The 20,842-nt window shown below is 44.7% G+C and overlaps 2 protein-coding genes and 1 long non-coding RNA gene across 7 annotated transcripts; all 3 read left to right on the plus strand.

Moving 5' to 3' along the window:
* The first annotated feature begins 567 nt into the window (after positions 1-567).
* Positions 568-3,807, plus strand: LOC123080441 (uncharacterized). 5 transcript variants are annotated; one of them, XR_006438431.1, is made up of 5 exons: positions 568-1,083; positions 1,171-1,337; positions 1,429-1,521; positions 1,610-1,712; positions 3,157-3,807. XR_006438431.1 is itself a non-coding variant. In XM_044503367.1 (4 exons), exons 1-3 carry the CDS (start codon positions 623-625, stop codon positions 1,473-1,475), a joined length of 675 nt encoding a protein of 224 aa, XP_044359302.1. In that variant the 5' UTR covers positions 568-622; the 3' UTR covers positions 1,476-1,521; positions 1,610-3,807. The 5 variants fall into 5 exon arrangements, 2 of the variants coding, with proteins under 2 accessions (XP_044359302.1, XP_044359303.1); XR_006438432.1 differs by having other exon boundaries at positions 3,501-3,807; XM_044503367.1 differs by having other exon boundaries at positions 1,610-3,807.
* Positions 3,808-7,384: 3,577 nt separating this feature from the next.
* On the plus strand, positions 7,385-8,118 carry LOC123075375 (major pollen allergen Art v 1-like). Its single transcript, XM_044497998.1, has 2 exons — positions 7,385-7,500; positions 7,607-8,118. Exons 1-2 carry the CDS (start codon positions 7,437-7,439, stop codon positions 7,927-7,929), a joined length of 387 nt encoding a protein of 128 aa, XP_044353933.1. The 5' UTR covers positions 7,385-7,436; the 3' UTR covers positions 7,930-8,118.
* Positions 8,119-20,219: 12,101 nt separating this feature from the next.
* LOC123075376 (uncharacterized) lies at positions 20,220-20,842 on the plus strand. Its single transcript, XR_006436122.1, has 2 exons — positions 20,220-20,326; positions 20,430-20,842. It is a non-coding gene; the product is annotated as an uncharacterized lncRNA (long non-coding RNA).

Below are 20,842 nucleotides of genomic sequence, written 5' to 3' on the forward strand. Positions count from 1 at the left end.
GCGGCTGCTGAGCGGGCGACGACGAAACTAGAGAAGGCGAGCAGGCAGCAACCGAATAGGCGCAGGTTAGGGCATGTACAATGGTGCTATCTTAGAAGTGCCACGTAGGATAAATGATGAGGTGGAGGAGAGAGAACTCATAAGAAAAGGCTTGTCTTCTCTTATCGAGAAATAAGGGATGCAGTCATTCCCGCGCCTCCTCAGAGTTCAGCGCATTCTGGCCGTGCGATCTGTTTGCTTGATGCGTTTCCGACCGTTAGATCGATGCGGTGAAGGATTCTGGCCGTCGGATCGACCCCGCGCGTCTGTAGCAATGAATAGTTACCGCCCCCCGGTCTTTCTCACTTCGCGGACCCGTTCCGGTCTCGCTGACGTGTGGGGTCGCCCGTGTGTGGGCCGCGTTTGTCAGCGGCTGTGCCTGGAGATGCGCCCGGTGTACGTGCTTTGCTGTCAAAATATCACGCCACCGCCAGTAATTTCGCCACCCCGCCAAGGGCATTTGCGGGAATTCGCGTGCGTGGCGTCGTGTGGGTGGTTGCGCTTGGCATAGGAGCGAGGAGGGTCCCCGATTGGGTGAGAGCCCTAGCCCATTCTCCCCTTCTCCACCGCAGCCGTCGCCGCCATGGTCCCGTCCTCCTCTCCTCCCCGTACATCTCCCAGCGCCGAGTTCGCTGCCTTAGCTGCTCTCCCCACTACCAGCACGCCGTCGACGGCCAACCGGGCCGCCGCACGCAGGAAGGAAGAGCAGCAGCAGCCGGGACGAGGGCGGGGGGCGTCTCCTTCTCCCCACCCCCTTGGCGCTCAGCAAGAGGGGCGCTGCTCGCCGCCCGGCCTCACGAGAGTGGTCGCCGCCCCGCCGTCTTCGGATCTGGCCGCCGCCGCCATCTCTATTCTTGCCCCGTCGTTCTTTCGGTGCCGGGTGGATGGGTGTCATGGTGAGTTCGCGGATGGAAGCCGAGGCTGTGGGTTCCAGTTCAAGGCAAGGGCCAGCGGCACCAAGCCGGCGCCCACCTTCCGGTGCGAGTTGCAGCTGCCCAAGGGTGAACATGTCAGCTCCATGGCCGTCATCGCCAAGCTGCCCAGGTTGCTCTGCCTCTCTCTCTCTCTCTCTCTCTCTCTCTCTCTCTCTCTCTCTGTCTGATGTTAGCTTGATTTCCTCTTATTTTACAGAGTAGGAGTGGCCTACAAACATGAATCCAAGCAGTCTGACAGGGGAGGATACACCTCTCATGATGTTGTGTTCTTCAGTTTTGCAGGAACTGCACACATATCAAATTCCAATTGTACATTCATCTATTGTTGTTCTCACGTTGCCTCATCCGTGTCTTTCTTTCTAGGTTATTATTACCTGTCTTTTTTGGTCCATGATGATGGAGTACCCATGTCATCTATATAATGTCAAAAAATTCTTATTTGTACCTTCTGCAGGACAACGCAATATTTTGTCAAGAACATTGTCATTCCGGCGGTTGTAATCATGCAGACAGTGGGCTCATTTGTTTGCTGCTTGTGCTACTAGAGGTAACATTATAAGGCTTTCTACTACCATTGTTGCCTGGCAAGTTTGGTGAAATTGATGTGTCTCAATGGATGCATTGGCCTGTACCAGGCAAATTATGAAAGGGGCGACAGTCGATGACCCGATCTACTTCAGTGATGATAAAGATACGTTCAATGATGCTGTGTTCGTGATGGTTGGTTCAGTTATTCAGGTAGCCGCTGTATTATCCTCAGACGATATATTGAATCATATATGCAGATAGACTTGTGCAAGAACTAACTCTTGATTTTTTTTCTGGACCATTGTCTTTGTAGTGCATATATGATTGACTAATAGTAATTTAGTAGTGCATTCTCAGGGTATCTATGTAGTGCATATAGTTCATGATTGACTAATAGTAATTTAGTTTTGACTGCCATCATATCAGAATAGTTAGATTGCAGTTTCAATCATAAATAGATCGGTTTATGATTGAACTATTGCTGCTGTCCAAGACCTTTCGATTTTATATCCTGGTGATCTTTCTGTCGGACTTTCTGATCCTCCTAGCTGCACCTTGGCGAAGTCGGTCGGACTTTCTGATTCTGCTAACGATCAGTACGTGTGATGGTCCATTAATCATTTTTTTGAAAGTGCATTTTTTAAAGAAACTTCCGTATGGTTAAATAATACACATGCAGACATGCGGTTTAGTTGATTTGGTCTTACAAATATTATGGATTTCTGGTTTAGATACCGGAATCGCTGATAAATACCACGCCTAGCCTCTGTTTCCCTTCCTTAGCTAACAGTGCTACGCACATATTTATGGCATTCCTGTCTACCCTGAAGCAGCATAAAGGAACAACCCATGGTAAAAGGCTTGTATATGGCCCAATCAATTAAACATTGACATGGCGGAAGCCGAATATATGGTTCTTCCAATTATTAGTTACCCTTTTTCATTCTCAGAGCAACTGAATTAATATGATGACAAAACGTACTAACCAGTTAAGTACCATGGTTTCAGAACCATATTCTAATATTCATACAGGCAAATCATTTTGAGGCGAAGAACCCAGATGTATTTTTCCTCAAAGTAACTTAAAAACCAAGCGATCGGTCTAGCTTGGGGTCTCAATGCGCATTCGTATCTACTGTAGTGTGCTGCTGTTTGTTTTGTACAACTTATAAGAAACTCTGCACATGCATATGATGCCTATGAATGAAAGATCATGTAGTAATGTTTTTTTCCTTCTTTCCGGGAGAGCCTTTAGCTGCTAACAAACATTGTGTTGTTTATTGTGTGAGAGCTTTGAGCAGAGGAACCAAGTAGAAACTGCCTAGGCCTTACTTGTGTTGATGTGATGCCTTAGCATATATGATTTCAAATCAAACATTGTCATATCTTCTAAATTAGTGTTTCCCATCACACAACAGAAATAAGTGATTCAAATTGATATGGGAGTGTTCTAAGAAACTTCCTAATGTTCGAAACAATTAGTGGTTCAATTGCAATATATTGTAAACGGTTTATTGTATTAAGAATGTTACCATGGTTTGAGATTCAATTGGTGAGGTCGGATTTACTTTTATATTGTTTGGATCATGTTTACATGTTTTTCTTGGTTGCAAGTGCCCTACAATTTTATATTGACCGCACTTATAATGCTTAGAGAATTCCAAGCACGAAACCATGGTATGCACAGTTGGTCAGACCTTCAAAATTATATGGTCTCCAGCTCATCAACTCATTGAAAATAAAAGGTCTGCCATAACACTTTGCCCTCTTTTATCATGTTGGTTCACTTCTTTTCTGTACCACTTGCTCTTTTGGTACCTCATTTTACATGTGCCTAATAAGTAATGCATCTTCCATCAGTATTCGCATATGGTTGAGATGAAAAGTTGCATCTAATATCATGTAGTTCCAGTCAGAGTTTTCTGGTCCAGTACTTGCCAGGGAATACTTACCTTGCCATTTGCTGTGATTATGTGCTCTTATGGGGCTGGTTTGTAGATTGGTGAACTCAAGAGGCTGTTGGAGGGAGGTCAAGTATGTTGGGTTATAGAGGCGAGCCCCGACACCATCAGGCATTCTTACATTGTGCACCTGATCTCTACCATGTAGATGGAAAGGTCTATGTGGGCTTGCCCAAGATTGCTACTCTCTGCAGGTGAATTGGGCACTTTACAAACTCGACTTCTATGCTTCCATAATCAATAGTCCTGATTGAATGAGTTGTATCGGTGATGTAAACTCGCTTCATGTATATAATCAACGTGACTTACTGTGCACATATAAGCTATGATATATTGTTCATACACTTCCTATTTCTGTGACTCGTCATCTGGATGGCAGAGTAATAATTAGTTGTGACGTTTGTTGGTATAATGTATTGAACCTTTATCCTTTTGGTATATCATATTGCATTTCCTATGAAAATGCACTACTGATATGTAATAGACTTTGGTACTTTGGATATTTTTTTCTTAACTTATGAAATATAAATCATGCCTTACCAGGCTGTTGGCTATGGCTGGTGCGGGTGGGGTGCGGCAAGCCGCACTTCCTATCTAGTTTAAGAGAAGACAAGAGATGATCTCTTAGCACAATATGTCTCATCACGTTTTTAGGAGTTGCTAGTTATTGAAGATAAGACTAAGAGATGACCCATTGTAGACTCTTTTTTGTCATCTCTAGATTACATGCAAAATTTAAGATAAGACTATCTTATCAACCATTGTACATGCCCTTATGCACGTACGGTACATCATAGTATGATCCAATCGATCGATAGCTACGAGCTCGCGCCATACGATCGATAGGCGGATGGGCCAATGCTACTAGATGGGCCGCGCCAGCTCGCACGCTTGCTTCAAATCGTCCAACCGGTGTCCAGCTATATTTTTTACCGGTGTCCAAGCTCAAAAACATACCTACATATCACGTAAGGGGGACTTCTACCCGGTGTCCTGTGACACCGGCTGTGCCAACGTAGGTCCGCCCCTGACCACAAGCACTTCACCGGCGGCTACTGCACACGTAGAGGGGCTGTTAAAGAACTTCACTGTCAATGTACCATGAGATGCAGCAAGCATAGTCCTCCACCGCCGGCGGAAGTGCTGCCACCGCCGCCGTTAAAAGTGCCACCACCACCAAATGTCATGCCGGCGAGAAAAATCTCTGGAGGCATGAACTACTGACTTAAAAGATCATTTTCGTGTCTCCATGGAAATGTTCAATTTGTAAGGAACTAAACATGCATGATTGATCGCATGAAAATAATTTGAAGTGTCGAAACAATAATAAGAAAAACCTCTTTAATTTGAGACTCTGCCTGACAGAATTGTGGTCGGTTTTACTAAATAGTCTCCGTTGCCATGATTTCATGTCACGCACACTCATGACCTATCATATATCATATCAAATACATAACCACGGCATATTAAAGTGATCCGATATTTGTCTTCAAGAGGATTGAGCATTGATCTCGACTTGACACTGACTTGAAAAGAAATAATGTAATTATGAATACCTTTTATAGCTCAGTCAAAAGAGGAGGTAAGAATTCTAAAAAAAGAGAGGTAAGAGGGACCATGTTAAGATTATTCACACAAGGCTCGGTTCGTTCCCAATAGGAAAGGAAATAATACAATTTGACCAGTCTTTTAGTACAACTTTGTTCACGTTGATTAATATAGAAAAATAAAAATTCACAAAAAAGAATAAATACGAATTAAAAATGTTCACGAAATTTTCAAAAAAGTTCACCGAAGTTGAATTTTTTTATTAAATTTGAAAAAAGGTCATTGCATTTGAAAAAAGTTCATCGATTTTGAAAAAGAGTTCATTGATTTTTTGAAAAAATATAATCAAATTAAAAAAATTCATCGATTTTGAAAAAGGTTCATCATATTTTGAATAAAAGTTCATAATTTTTTTGAAAACATTTCATCGAATTTATAAAAATTTCATCGATTTTGAAAATAGTTCATCATATTTGAAAAGAGTTCATCGAATTTGAAAAAAAGTTCACAAATCTGAAAAAGTTCATGGATTTGAAAAGAAGTTCATGGAATTTCAGAAAAGGCTCATCGATTTAAAGAAAAGTTCATGTATTTTCAAACAATTCATCAAACTAGGAAGAAGAAAAAAGAAAAAAAATTAAAAAGGAAAAGGAAAAAGGTAAAAGGAAAGAGTGAAACGAAAGAAGAAGTTCAATCCTAGCTGATGCTGCGAGTTGGCGTGGTGGTTACACCTGCTGTAATGCGAGAGGGAGGACCCTTGTTCGAATCACGATTAATGCATGTATTTTTTCTTGAGACATGCATGTATTTTTGCTGATTAAAACAGAGAAGAAAGGAAACACTAATGGGCCGGCCCAGCGCGGGAGCACTTCAGGCGCCCGTTTGCGAACGGGCGCATATGCGCCAAATAGGATCCGCCAAGACACAACCCCTTAGAAGTAGTCTAGACTGTAGCATGGTAGCAGCCCATTTAGCATTGTTGGCCCAGGTGGGAGCCAAATCGTTTTCTTCCTCGTTTTCCCCCTGGGTTGTACAAATAGATTGCCATAGTGCCATACACCATATAAATGCATATGGTTGCCTCATTTTATTTAATATAAATGCATATGGGAGCATATATACTAAAAGTTTTCTGCAAAAATATTGAGTATGCATTGGATACCATCGCATTAAGCCCAAATCACTAGTTAAAGAGCACTCTTTGCAAAGGTCTCCCCGTCTTCCCAGGTTGCCATTAGTGTCACACTGCATATACGCCACTCGCCGCAACCTTGGAGTTTTTTTAGATTTGTTTATTCAAATGTTTATCTCTCAAACTGTGCGTCCAAATCTTGAACTGTTTTCACTGTTGGATTCCATGCATCGAAATCTTCAAAACTAGATCCCGTGTTGATAGATTTTGACGAATGTTTTTTCATGAAAAAAGATAGAAAAAACCCGAACCGGGATTACGTTATTCCCTTTCCAAGAGGCACCACCATGCCCCTCGCGGAAGCAGATCCGTGCCTTCATGAGAAGTAAACCCGTGCCTCTCGTGATAGGGAAAAACACGCTTGTTATCCCTTTTGCGAGAGGTACGGCCGTGCCTCACACGTAAGAAAATCCGTGCCTCCACAAGAAGTAAATATGTGCCACTCATGGAAGGAAAAGTTAAGAAAAAAAATATTTTTTCCTTTCCTAGAGGCACGGCCGTGCCTCTCGCAGAAGCAAATCTGTACTTCTACAAAAAGTAAATCCTTACCTCTCGTGGTACAAAAAGAAAGTGTGTTTTTCCCTTTTGCGAGAGGCACTGTTGTGCCGCTCACGGAAAAAACACATTTTTTCCCTTTCCGATAAGCACGGCCGTGCCCCTTGCGAAAGCAAATCCGTGCCTCCACGACAAGTAAATTCTTGCCTCTCCCGGAAGAAAGAAAACACATTTTCTGCGTCAATTTTTTTGTGGTCCAAAACCTAAAAAAAGGTCGGGAAAAACCAAAAAGCTGAAAAAACCAAGAAAAATCATCTAAAAGCCCAAAACGCGTGCAAAAAAAAAAATCCAAAGAAAACACCCAGAGCACGACATGTGGCGGCGGATGAGAGCGCTTCAAGTGACCCTTGGGAGGCTCCCGAAGGTGCGCTCGTTGATTAGACGCTCTTCACCGGGGGTAAAAATGAGAAAGGGAATGAGATAGAAATACCCGTATCCAACATTTGGATATCACACATTTACAGTATGTGTGTGCTGATGCACTTGCATTTATACACTATATAGTAGTACTAATGCCTGTATATCCAACAGTTGGATTCCCTCATCGATATCCATCTCACACATTCAATGCAAGCTCGAAGGAACCACTATAAATGGCAGGCGGATCAGTTCACATCGATCACATCCCATGCCATCACAAGCAAAGCAAAGCGAAGCCTAATCGTGTTCGTGTTGGCCATGGAGCTCAACAGAACACAGTTGTTTTCTGCCTTCGCCCTGGCCTTGCTCCTCATGTCCCACAGTAAGTTCAAATACCATCATGGCATCATCACAAGCCCATCCTGTTGCTAGTTAAAAATATCCATCCATTATTGTGCAGAAAACAAAAATATAATTCTGTGGTGCAGGTGTGGAGGCGATTCATCCCCGTCCCCGGATATGCCATTCCCCAAGCCATCTTTATCATGGCCCATGCAACAATAGGAAATGCGTGGAGGTGTGCCACCACGAGCACTTCACCGGCGGCTACTGCTCACGTAAAGTGGTTGTCCGTGACCTGATGGATGAGAACCTTATTAGAAGAAAAAGAAAACCTTACTGTGAATGTACCATAAGGTGCGACCATAGTCCTCCACCACCATCGGAAGTGCCTGAGCCGCCGCCATCCCAAGGGCCACCACCACCAAATGTCATGCCGGCGGGAAAAGTCTCTGGAGGCACGAACCATTGACTGAAAGGATCATTTTCGTGTCTCCATGGAAATCTTCAATTTATAAGGAACTAGACATGCATGATTGATCGTATGAAAATAATTTGAAGTACAGAAGCAATAATAAGAAAAACCTCTTTAATTTCAGACTCTGTTTGACAGAATTGTGGCAGGTTTCACTAAAGTCTCCATTGCCATGACTTCGCACACTGATGTTCTATTAGTCAATATCGCATTATCGTATCTAATTCGTAACTGTGACGTATTAATGGAATTTGATATTTATCTTTGAGGCGTGTGAGCCACTTAGCTCGACTCGAGGTCGATATGAAAATAAGTAGGCTAATTATATATGAACACTGTTTATAGCTCGGTCAAAAAAGAGCTGAAACTGAGCGAAGACTAGTTTGCTCGATTTTGACTCAAGATAGCTTGAATGAACATAATTGCTACTCCTTCTGTGCGGGAATACTTGTCGGAGCAATCGATTTATTTAGATGTATTTTAGTTCATTTTTTCAACAAGTATTTCCGAATGGAGGGAGTATGTTAATTTAACTAGCTAAATACCAATGCATTGCTACGGGATTAATAATATTTAAAGAGTGGCGGCATGTTACCGAATGTCCTCAATGGTCATGGTCTTCCTCGAAGGCACGATCAGAGCTCCCGACCTTCAGCGCTGGGTCGTCCTCGATGTGACCGTCGACCTCGCTCGCGAATGTTTCGGCAACCATGCATCAGCGTATGGACATCATTTATCATGGCGAACATTTGCTTGCCCATGTCAACAGCGCATGATGGCATTGTCCATGTTAGCAAGCGCTAGTCGGACATGTCAATGAGAGCCTGCTGGCAGTCACACGCGTCAGCGAGAGCCTGTGGCCGTCATTGCCTGCTAGTGTTTTCAAATTCATTCAACATCATTAAATGTCTCCCCAGTTAATTAATTGTTAGCCTAATTGAAAATAATCCCTACTTCTAATTATCAGCAAGTCTAATTAACTCACCATCTAGTTAATTAATTGCATAAATGACTCGACTTTCAAACGGATTCGATGTGGATAATCCTTATTTAAATGGACATAATTGAATGAACAAGTAATTAATTTGTCTACACTAGTAGAAATAGGGGCTTTTGGCCCGGTTGGTATGGGCCTTTAGTCCCGGTTCAAAAACCGGGACTAAAGGGTCGTTACTAATGCCTCCCCCTTTAGTCCCGGTTCTTACACGAACCGGGACTAAAGGCCGCGGCCACGTGGAGCTCCACCTTTAGTCCCAGTTGGTAACACCAACCGGTTACCAAAGGAAATTTTATGATTTTTTTTTTAAAAAGTTTGATTTTTTTTTTGATTTTCAAATTTCTGAATTATTTTAACCTCTAATCTCTAATCACCACCCCTCATCACTGCTCAATTTATCCCCTAATCTCTAATCATCCCTCATCATTCCAAATCATCTAACTTCCCGAACGGTCACCCATCCTCCCACTCCCCCAGCCTGAGCACGCTTAACTTCCGGGTTCTATTCTCCCTCGTTTCCAAGTCTTGCACTTGTTGTTTTCCTGACAATATTAAGATGTCAATCCTATTAACCCTCAGGAATTTAGCTTGAGCATGAAGTGACACATTTCACTGTTTGAGTTTGAAACTATTGTTTTAAAAAACAATAATTATTTAGTAACACTAATATTTCTTGAATAATTAGTTTGACCATTGTTTGACCATAGTTTGACCAGATTTGACCAAAATTCAAAAAAACTGAAACAATTATTTAGTAACACTAATATTCTAGAATAAAAAGTTTGACCACAGTTTGACCACAGTTTGACCAGATTTGACCACATTTTTTCCAAATATAAAATTTGAAACTATATTTTTTTCTGTTACTAGTAAGTTTCCCACTAGTAAGTTTGAATTTTTTTGCCTCTAGATCTTAAAAGCCCCGTATCTTTTTTTCTGTTAGGTTTTTGAGGATTTTGAAAATGTTAAACGGGGTTCCCCTAGTTAAATTCGGATGTAACTTTTCGAGTAGATGATTTTTCATATAAAAAACTTTTTAATCCGAGTTCGTATGCAAAAGTTATGCCCATTTTACAAATTCCAGAGAGATTTTGCAAATAAAGTCGAAATTCATATTTGTAAATTTTGCCAACAACTAGACCACATATCACATGGGAAACTTATTTTATTTTATTTTTTTGACATTTCCATCATTTTCTTTTGTTTTTTCTAAAACTGAAAAGGCGGTCCACGGGGGGGGGGGGGGGGGGTAGAGTTTGAAAATGGGACCTTTAGTACCGGTTCGTGCCATGAACCGGTACTAATGCCTCAAAGCCCATTAGTACCGGTTGGTGCCACCAACCGGTACTAACGGGCATCACACCCTTTAGTCCCGGTTCGTGGCACCAACCGGGACTAATGCCATAGCCGCACGAACCGGGACCAATGCTCACATTAGTCCCGGTTCGTGACTGAACCGGGACTAATGTGAATATTGCTGTGTGACCAAAGCCCTGTTTTCTACTAGTGCTAGCTAATTTATTTTATTAACTGTCTGATTTCCAAATTGATACGACGCTCAATTTCAAAACTTTTTTAGCACAAATGTCACGCGATTAATTCATTGCATTAATTGCCTGATTTTAAATTATTATTTTGGCGTGAATTTTTCTATTTAAATGAACCCAATAAATTGCACAAATAATTCACTAGTTGGCTAAATTTTTGCATTAATTACTTGATTTTTAAGTTAATTTGGCGCTCGGTTTTCAAATTGTTTACGCATTAATGACTGAGTGCGAACAACTACATACACTCGTCTTTAATAGTACATATACAAAAATAAATTCCATTTTTATCCTTTAGTTTTATGTTTGTGAAAGATTATACCCTACTTAACCAAAAAATATCCCAATTTTACAAAATTTAAGCAAACTGCTGACACTTTTTAACCCTTTTTTTCTTCTGTTTTGACTGGTGGCTCCAAGTTTCAGTGTTGACTTGGCTTGCAACGTAAAGGGGTTAATTATAGAAAATATGAAATGGCTAATATTCGTGTGTATTTGTCTGAGAACACTTGGCTTGCAACGTAAAGTGGTTAATTGCAGAAAATATAGAACGGCTAATATTCGTGTGTATTTGTCTGACCCTTGTGTAGGGCATATATAGGATTACATGCGAGGGAGAGAGACTTGAAGAAGAGTGCAAGTCATACATGTTTAAACCTATTCTATCTCTAACTTTTATATCTATCTTAAACACAGTTAACTTCTAGCATTCCCCCGGTCGTAGCTGGAGTGAAGCAGACGATTGCGACTGAATTTGAAGTCTTGCGCTTCTATCGTCTTCTCTGTGGTGCCATCATCAACTGCGTCTCTTATGGGTTGGCACCTAATGATAAGAACTGAACCTCGTGGCGAGATTCGATCTGTTATAGCGGCCCGGTCTTTCACGGTACTCCACCTCTAGCAGCAGTAGCCTCTCGCCTGCGCACGCGATGTACACGAAGTAGAGGGTTTGAACCTTGCGGCTCAGTTTCGAAAAAAAAACCTTGCGGCTCAGCACGAGAGAAACAATCTAGACGACGGCACCTCACGCGCAAAACAATTTCCTCGCAGAAATCGCAACAAAGAGGTTATCTAAAGCTACCTCAAAACCTTGGGGTGTCTACCTAAAAAAACATATGTTTATTTCATACCAAAATATAACCTAACTCTTACATCCACGCACCATGGATTTAAATAACGACTTGACTCTAGCCTAACCCCTCACGCACGCACATGACTTTGAAAAGAAAATAAACTAGTACTAAAATAAAAGACTCCAATCCTTTTACATTTTAGATTGAATTTTTTTCTAGCTAACAGACCGAACAATATTGAAGGAGGACCCCAGCCCGTGTCCTTCAATGACATAAAATCTCGTACTAGCAGCCTCGAAGTCTTGCCAAGTTGAGAAGCCTTCTCTACGTGGAACTGGCCAGAATAGAAATAAATATTTTTCCTTGACGTTGTTGACTGAGCCAAATATGTCACATCTGACTTGTTCCTTTGCATCAATGTAGGTTACGTTCTCTTTCCAAATATTAATGAACGTTGATTTCTCCTTGCCAAAACGAGCTTGGTCAATATAACATGCATAGCTGCTGTCTTGATTTAGCACGTCACCTTGCATGTAATTATTCTCTTTTAATGCCCGTCCAGAGACGTTTCTTTCTTTAGCGAATTGACATCCGATTGTATTTTGTAAACATCAACAACACTTGCATCCGCCATATCATCAGCTGCAACTACCATAGTTAAATTACCCATGGTGGTGTCACCTAAGGCGGTGATTGCGTCCTCTTCTGGTGCCTTTCTTGTCTCTCCTCTACCCCCAACAGTCAGAACGGAGGTGGCGTGGACGCTAGTGACAGCGCGGACGATGTTGCCTGGAGTTGTTGTCGATGAGTAATTGTACATGTTGTCCTGTATGTCGATGTCAAGGTAGCCGATCATGATGTAGCCGTGGTCGAGGTAGTCATGTCGATGATATTGACGCTGACACGCTGTGGATGATGATGCCGCACAAATACGGAGCCGTAAAAAAATGCGCTATGTTGTATATGACGGAGCTGTAAAAAGATGTGCTATGTTGTAAATGACGGAGCTACAGTAGTGGACAATGCACCCTGTGGATATCAGAGGGTGCCGTCGGTGATGAGTTCACTGGTTTTTTCAGGACCAGAGGAAACCCATCGAGTACACATCGATTTTGGCAGAACCGTGTGACTGTGAAAGGGGTCGTCACTTTAGTGACGCCATGCCAATGTAGTCGTCTCATCGTATATGATGCGGTCGTTACCGCCGTCGTGCCGCGGTTATTGCCATCATCGAAGTCGTGTCTATCAAAGGATGCTGGAGATGTCCACCTTGTGGATGGACGGCGGTGGTGTTTTCACGAAGATGTTGATGAAGACCAATGGCGGTTGATTTCTAGGGGCAGTGCCCCCCCCCCACCCCCCACCCCCAACTTTGAAATATTTTCATGATTTTCCTTTAGCCCTCCCTGAACCTTTTCCCTAGCTCCGGCACTGATGAAGACCATTTGATGTATACCTTGTCAATGATGTGTCGGCGATGACGTTGCAGCGGCGTGTCGACGATGATGCCATTTGAAGGGCCCCCCTGTCGCGACGAAGTGTCAACGCCGTGTCATGCCACAGAAGTCGATGAAGAATTCGCATTCGTTTCACACTGCCTGGCGTGTGGATGGTACATTGGTACGTATTGGAGTCGCTTCTTGTTAATGTTCTCTCGATGAAGTGTTTTTTCCTGGCCGTGATCGATGTAGTCGTACAGTGGGATGTTGATGTTCGGCTGACTGTAAATCCAGCTTGATGTTGGTGTTGATGTAGCATGCGGAAGTTCGCCCTCCCGTGCGGTCGACTCACCAAGTCGAGGGCCGTCCCGTGTTCGGCCTTTTGCAGCAGAGGAGGTGCGTGTCGCGCTGCGTTTGTGCGGATGGTCGACAAAGCAGCAGGGACGGCAGTCAGGGATATTTGGATGACGAACAGCCAAAGTGGTGGTGCTCGGAGATGCATACCTGAAGCTAGCCAAATCCATCCCATCGCTGGCTTGAAGTAGCACATGGGCATGCAGGCGCGTCGGTGGTGCAAGGGGCCATCTACTCCCTTCTTCTAAATACGAGTCTTTCTAGAGCTTTATATATAGGAAAACGTTTGCAGCCGGTCGACCGGCTACCTGTTCCGCCGGTCGCTCGCGCACATGTACTGGGCCCACGGGTGCTCTTCTCTCGCCACATACCTCATCACGTGTCGCCGTTCCCCTTTCTCTTATCGATTTGACCAAGACGCCGCAACTTTCCCTATCTTCCTCACAAATCACAGCCATCGTTGCGCACAATGGCCACCAATCGCTGCTGTAAATCGAGAGGAGGCAGGTGCTGCTGCGAGGACTCCGGGGGGAGGGAGGTGCTGTGTTTTTTGGGCGGTGGTTTTGCTGTCGAATCTGGTGCTGCGGCTGCCGGGGGTCCCGACGAAAGCTGGCCGGAGCCAAGGGAGACACGAGGGCGAGGTGTGATGCGGGGCGACAACGGAGGTGCCGGAGTGCCACAACCGCGCTGTGCCTAGAGCTTGGACCGGCGTGCCGAGGTGCGGGGGCATGCTGGAACCGGCGAGGCGGAGTGCTACCACCGGCGAAGAGCGGTGCTTCAACCGGATTCGGCAAGAGCTACTATCAGCGTCAATTTTTGCTACAACTAGGATTTGTTTTGCTGGAATTAGTGAATTTTTTTGCAAGGATTTGTAATTGGGGGTGTTTTTGGCTGGAACCAGCTCCAATTTTTGCTGCTACCATATATGATTTTGCTACAACCATCCTTCTGATTTTTGCTACTGCCCGTCTTTGATTTTGCTAAAACGAGTTTCAAATTTTTGCTACCACCGCCCTTTGTTTTTGCTGCTACCGTATTTGATTTTTGTTACCAGCCTTTCTTTTTGTTTTTCTGTTGGATTCATCTTTTTGCTGGAACCAACGAAGTATTTTGCTGGGAGCAGCAAATTATTCTGCTGGAACTGGCTTCTTCAATAGCACGGCCATGGCGACCGCTTTCCTTCCCTCGCGCAAGATGTGCCAGGGGAGCAACGAAATTGGCAAAGCTAGAACCGGCACACAATTTTGCTGGAATCGGCACCCAATTTTGCTGGGATTGGCTATGGTGACGGCTACGGTTGAAGCAACGAACTAGCGAGGATGTTTCAACCTGCAGGCTTTTTTGCTGGAACCGACTGCGTGTTTTGCTACATGGGGGCAGACACACGCGGGGCATGAGCGATGCGATCATCGAGCCGGCGAGGGGGTCCGGCGAGCTGCGCCGACGAGCGGTGACTGCGAGCCGACGACCGGCGCCATGGAGCCAGAGGCGGGAGGCCGCGGGGGGAACAACTAGCAAGCAGGGGACATGCGCGACTGGCGTCACTCGCGAGAAGAGAAGGAACTTGCGCGAGGCAATTCTGTGGTCCAAGACGCGTGCATCGGGCGGCTGCGCGGCGACCGGCCTAAATTTGGGCCGGTCGACCGGCGCCTAGTACTGGCCTTATATATATATAAACTATATACGAAACAAAATAAGTGAATCTACACCCTAATATATACAGAGTAGTATGTCTATATACATCCGCATGTAGTTCATATGAAGTCTCTACAAAAACTTATATTTAGAAATAGGGGAGTGTCTCTGTTGCATGCTTCATCGAGCCCTGCGATGCACGTGGTTTAACATGACGTTTAGGACGCGGGTGGCGCAGTGCGCCGTGGTCGGCAATGCCGTCCATGTATACGGGGTCTTTCTTCGGCGGGCGCTGGAAGGCGGGGTTGGCCTGGATCTGACGCGAGAAGGTTGCGGCGAGGCGCTCGTTGCCTCCTGGCTGGGCGAGATGCAGCGGCTGGGCTTGTGCGCTGCTCGTCCGTGGGGCGTGACAGCTTCGCTGGGTGATGGCGGCGGGCTCGGCCGGCTGGTATGACGGACCTGGCCGTGGCCTGTCCGTGGCGGCCTGGCGCTTGGCGCGGTGCCGCGCGGCGACGGTGATGCGGCGCTCTCCCGCGTGGAGGATCTGGTTGGTGCCCTATAGCTCGGTTCGATTTCGCTGATGGCCTCCGGTTCGGCTGGATCTGGCGGGTTTAGCCTGATCTAGTCCTCTATCAACCCCAAGGCCCGGTGGTGGTTCGGACTGCGGCTAGTTTTTGGCCATGTCCTGAGAAACCGGACCGGCGGCTCTATGCCGAGACCGGGAGGTTGACCGCGGTGGCGAGACCGGTCGATGTCTCTACGGTCCATGGCTTGGTGATCATGATTCAGATCTGATCGGCCGAGTGGAGTAACTGCAGACTATGCTGCAACGATCTCGTACGGTTTCATGACAGCGATGGCAATCGGAAGATCTTCCAAAATCTAGTGGTTGACTTTGGCGATGAGATGCAAATTATCAACGATGACTTGACGTGTAGAGGGATGGTTGTGCAGTTGCGCCGGACTGCATGTAACTGCTGGAATTGTGGAAAAGTGATGGCGACAACACTTGAGTGACTTCGATGGTGGTGTTAATCAAGCACCTGGTCACGAGCTCCGGGGTGAAAGCCTAGGTCTGACCAGATGATGGTTATACCTGGCAATGGCGATGTTCTTATGTCGTTACCTTGTTGAAGGCATTGCTCGGATATGTTCGGATTGATTCTTCGGGGTGAAAGCCTAGATTCTGGCCTTGGTGGTTCGATCCGGTGACGGCGACGCTTGAGTGTCGCTACCTTGTTGAAGGCGTTGCTGTCGAAGAACCTCATCGTCTATGTGATGTCATGAGATGGTTGGTGCGGACATGGTCTTTGTTGTAATTTGCCGATCACATATCTGATCATCTTGGTTTTTTTTGCCTGCACATAGCTTTGGTCTTATATGACTTTGCTATTTGCCGGCGTGTTTTTGGGTGCGTGCGTTTGTGTTGACTGTGTACACCCTAGCTATGCAGAGGTCGAGCGTGTGCTCTATGGGTTTATATCCTCTTGATGCTCCTGTTTGAGCCAATAAATCCACCATTTGTTGAAAAATACGCAACTCCTGGGTTGGAGTTGGATGTCGAAGAAGCTACACGCTCGCCCCATCGGAGGAGAAACGAACCTTGTAGTGCCGCCATGCACGTCAGGTGTCAATTTTGCACTGCTTGGTTTCACCGTTTTGAGGATCGCCAGATTTATTCGTAGCTAACGGGGAAGAAAACTTTTTTTTTTGCGGGAAAGCTAATAGGGAAGAATCGACCTAATATGATTGGATCTGTCTGGAATTTTAAAATTGTGAATATTTAATCTATATAAGAACTAATATAATCTATGAAACTGATCAGATGCTTATGTAGGGCATATATAAGATATGTGAGGGACTTGAAGTAGAGGGCATTGTCATACATGTTTTTAAACCTATTCTATCCCTCACTTTATCTATTTTAAACACAGTTATACTCCTAACATTAATTACTACGGTTAACAATCCACCTTTGACCTAGGCAGCCGCCGCCTCCAAAAAACTAAGGTTTTCTGCCTCCTGCCGGCGTCGGCGCCGGTCCGTCCCGTCTCCGGTGGCCTTAGGGCCATGGAGACGGAGTGGATCTCAGCCCTTGCCGGTGGGAGGGCTTCGTTTATATATATTTTTTCAAGCTTTGTTAGGGTTTGTATCCTGCTCAGGAAGGCGAGACGGCGGCGGCTCCCTGAAGATGGAATAAAGGTCTTCCCTCCTAGTCCCCGTTTCGGTGATGCATCTATCATCATCGGTGGGCATGTGGAGGTGTGTCTCCGGCGGATCTGTCATTGGTGGATTTGCTCGGATCTATTCGTCGTTCGTGTTCGTTCGTGTGTCTTCAGGATGGATCCTTTTGATCTACACTCTTCATCTGCGGCGGTTGCTGTTCTGGTGCGTTGGTTTTATGGGGCCTTAGCACGACGACTTCCTGACTGTCTACTACAACAACGTTTGCCCGGCTCCGGCGAGGGAGGGGCGATGACAGCGGCGCGCCTTCGGCTCGCTTCAGTGCTTGTAGTCGTCGCTAGGTGGTCTATGGATCTGGATGTAATTTTTATTATTTCTAGTGTTCGTTGTACTACCATGATTGAAGATGAATAGATCGGAAGTTTTTCCAAAAAAACATTAACTACTACGGTTGATTTTTTTATTCAGTTCACTTCGGTTTTTTCAGCACAAACCACCGGCCCGTTTGATGTACTCCACCAGCTCTGCCCCACCGGCCTCCGGCCGCCGCACCACCACTATATCCTAGCCTGGATCATGTCCAGCTCACCGATGTCCAACACGGACGTCCTGCCCATCGTTTAAACTACTGACTGATTTTTGCGTCTTCATGGAAATGTTCAATTTTCAAGGAACTGGACATGCAATCATGTGAAAATAATTTGAAGTATCAAAGCAATAATTAGAAAACCCTCTTTAATTTGAGACTTTGCCTGAGGGAATTATGGTCGGTTTTACTAAATAGTCTTCCTTGCCATGATTTCGCACACTCATGTGCCATGTCCTATTAGAGCCCTTGTCTTCCCGCCACATCCACTCAGGTCCCCCTCCTGCTCATCCTGCATCGCCACTCTTGCTCGTTGCTGCCATGCTCTCCCGCCACACGCCACCGCCACGGAGTCGATCCTCCTTCTCGATGGACTCCTCGAGAGCAACCTGTTTTTCTAGACTAGACGGAATGGCTTGGTGCGGTACGTTTTGCTAGCCGGTTACCCTACCTCGTATCCGTGGCTAATTCGATGGAAATTTAACTGTGCACTGGTGGCCTTTGTCTACCTCCAACTCATCTGCATATTATATGTCCCTATCTCAATTACAAGTAATTAACCTAGTGGGTAGCGGAAGCGGGGGCACCTAACCACTTGGTTGCAAGCTTATGCACCTAACCAGTTCACCCATCAGACCGATCTGATGGAAGAGACTAGGCAATGCATTTATACGTCAACACTATCCTCATGCGTGGCTCCCTCATGCCTAAATATGGATCGAAAGTAGGCTGCAATTTAATTGCGCCAGGCGGGTCTTGAACTCAAGACCTGTTGGCTCTGATACCATGTAGAAGTGCATGCTCTAGCCAATGCAACCAAAAGACCGATCTATGGAAGAGGGCTGGACATTATACTCGAACAAGGAGAACCGACATTGGCCGAACATGCCATTTTACGATAACCAGGTGTAGTATACTGCCAAGGATGTGTATGCGGCGTATGACATCTAGATGTGCATCATCAACTTCAAAAAGTGTCTGCTTCAAATGGAGGATCGGGAGGGGAAGAAGAGGCACACCCGGGTCATGTAGGTCTGTAGTTTGGAAAATTTGTTAATCTGTTTCTACAGTATTATGTTTGTGTAGTGCTATGATTTGTAATTAAAAGCCTGATGTACGTATTTGACTTAGTGTGTAAGAAGATAACACTATATTAGTCATGTGATTTCGATCAACGAAATCTGCCCAAAGTTCAAACCTATTGGGCCAACTAAGTTGTCACTTTCCCAGTTTGTCCAATACGTGTATGTAGAATTGTTCAGACTTTTTTGATAAAGTCGATATTTTTGGCTAGTTTTATAAAATGCTGTCATATGTAGGTCAAAAGTGGTCATTTCTAAGCAACTTAGTTTTGAATCATGTAAGATTTTTATGACAAGCTCATGTATCAATATATGGACACCATGCCAACTTTGAATTTTTTTTGATAACTTTCATTTCTATTTTTTTCCTAAAAAGTTGAAGAAAATGCTTCCTGAAAATCATTATTTCTCTATGTGTATCCTATTCAGATTTTTATCATAAGATATTGTACTACCTGTGATCCAAATTAATTGATGCTGCTTTAGTACAACAAAGTTGTACTAAAAGAGCTTCAATTAATATGTACTAAGGGAGTACCAATTTCTTTCATTTTTTAGTAGAGGGGTATTCTATTTTGCTGAGTATCGCTGGAATTATCATTGTATGGCCCGACTTGCATTCTCTCCACGTTTTGGACTATTTATACTCCAGTATATACAGTTCACGAGTTCTGTCGACAACTATCTCTGGTGGATGTAGGACGAGGGGCCACCGTAGGAACCACTCTTTGATAGGAACTCCTCCGAAGATGAACTTTATCACTTTATCAGACTTTGTTTAGAGACGGCTCATTTTCTAAAAAAAAGAAGAAAGCCCCCGGCCTCTGCATCAGTTTAGGGACGGCTCATTTCTTTGTTAAAGACTCGATTAATGGTCTACCTCTGACTGTGAAGTGTACTCTGCCTAGTCAGCTTATGATGCCCAGCTCTTTGGTAGAATCGCCCAACCCCACCTTGAAACGGTGTGGGAAATCTAACCTGAGGGAAAGATCAATTTCCATATTTGACTGCTTTTTACAAAACAGACTCTTACTGGCTGCTTTCTTGGAATTGGCCCCATATCATCTTGCTGCCCCATGTGATCAACTTCTGGGATCGGCTGCCCACCTTACCCCTTCTGTGATCATGTATGTAGTCAATGAAAAAGTAGAACACCTGCTACTTGCAGTCAAAAATACCCGTATCCAACATTTGGATATCACACATTTACAGTATGTATGTACCAATACACTACTGGATGCACTTGCATTTATACACTATATAGTAGTACTAATGCCTGTATATCCAACATTTGGATACCCAGATCGATATCCATCTCAGACATTCAATGCAAGCTCGAAGGAACCTCTATAAATAGCAAGCGGATGAGTTCACATCGATCCCATCCCATCACAAGCAAAGCAAAGCGAAGCCTAATCGTGTTCGTGTTGGCCATGGGGTTCAACAGGGCACAGTTGTTTGCCGCCTTCGCCCTGGGCTTGCTCATCATGTCCCACGGTAAGTGCAGATACCAACGCCACACCACACGCCCATCCTGTTGCTACTTGAAAAGATCCATCCATTCTTGTGCTGAAAACAAAATTATAATTCTGTGGTGCAGGTGCGGAGGCGTTCATCCCCGTCCCCGGATATGCCACTCCCCAAGCCATCTTTATCGTGGCTCATGCAACAACAGGAAATGCGTGGAGGTGTGCCACCACGAGCACTTCACCGGCGGCTACTGCTCACGTAAAGGGATTGTTAAAAGACTTCATTGTGAATGTACCATAAAATGCGGCCATCATAGTCCTCCACCGCCATCGGAAGTGCCGGAGCCGCCGTCGTCTGAACGGCCACCACCACCACCAAGAGTCATGTAGGCGAGAAAAGTTTATGGAGCCATGAAACACTCACTGAAAGGATAATATTTGCGTCTCCGTGGAAATATTCAATTTGTAAGGAACTGTATGCATCATTGATCGCATGAAAATAATTTGAAGTGCCGAAGCAATAATAAGAAAAACCTCTTTAATT

Source organism: Triticum aestivum, chromosome 3D, assembly GCF_018294505.1.
Source record: "Triticum aestivum cultivar Chinese Spring chromosome 3D, IWGSC CS RefSeq v2.1, whole genome shotgun sequence".
Taxonomy (NCBI): domain Eukaryota; kingdom Viridiplantae; phylum Streptophyta; class Magnoliopsida; order Poales; family Poaceae; genus Triticum; species Triticum aestivum.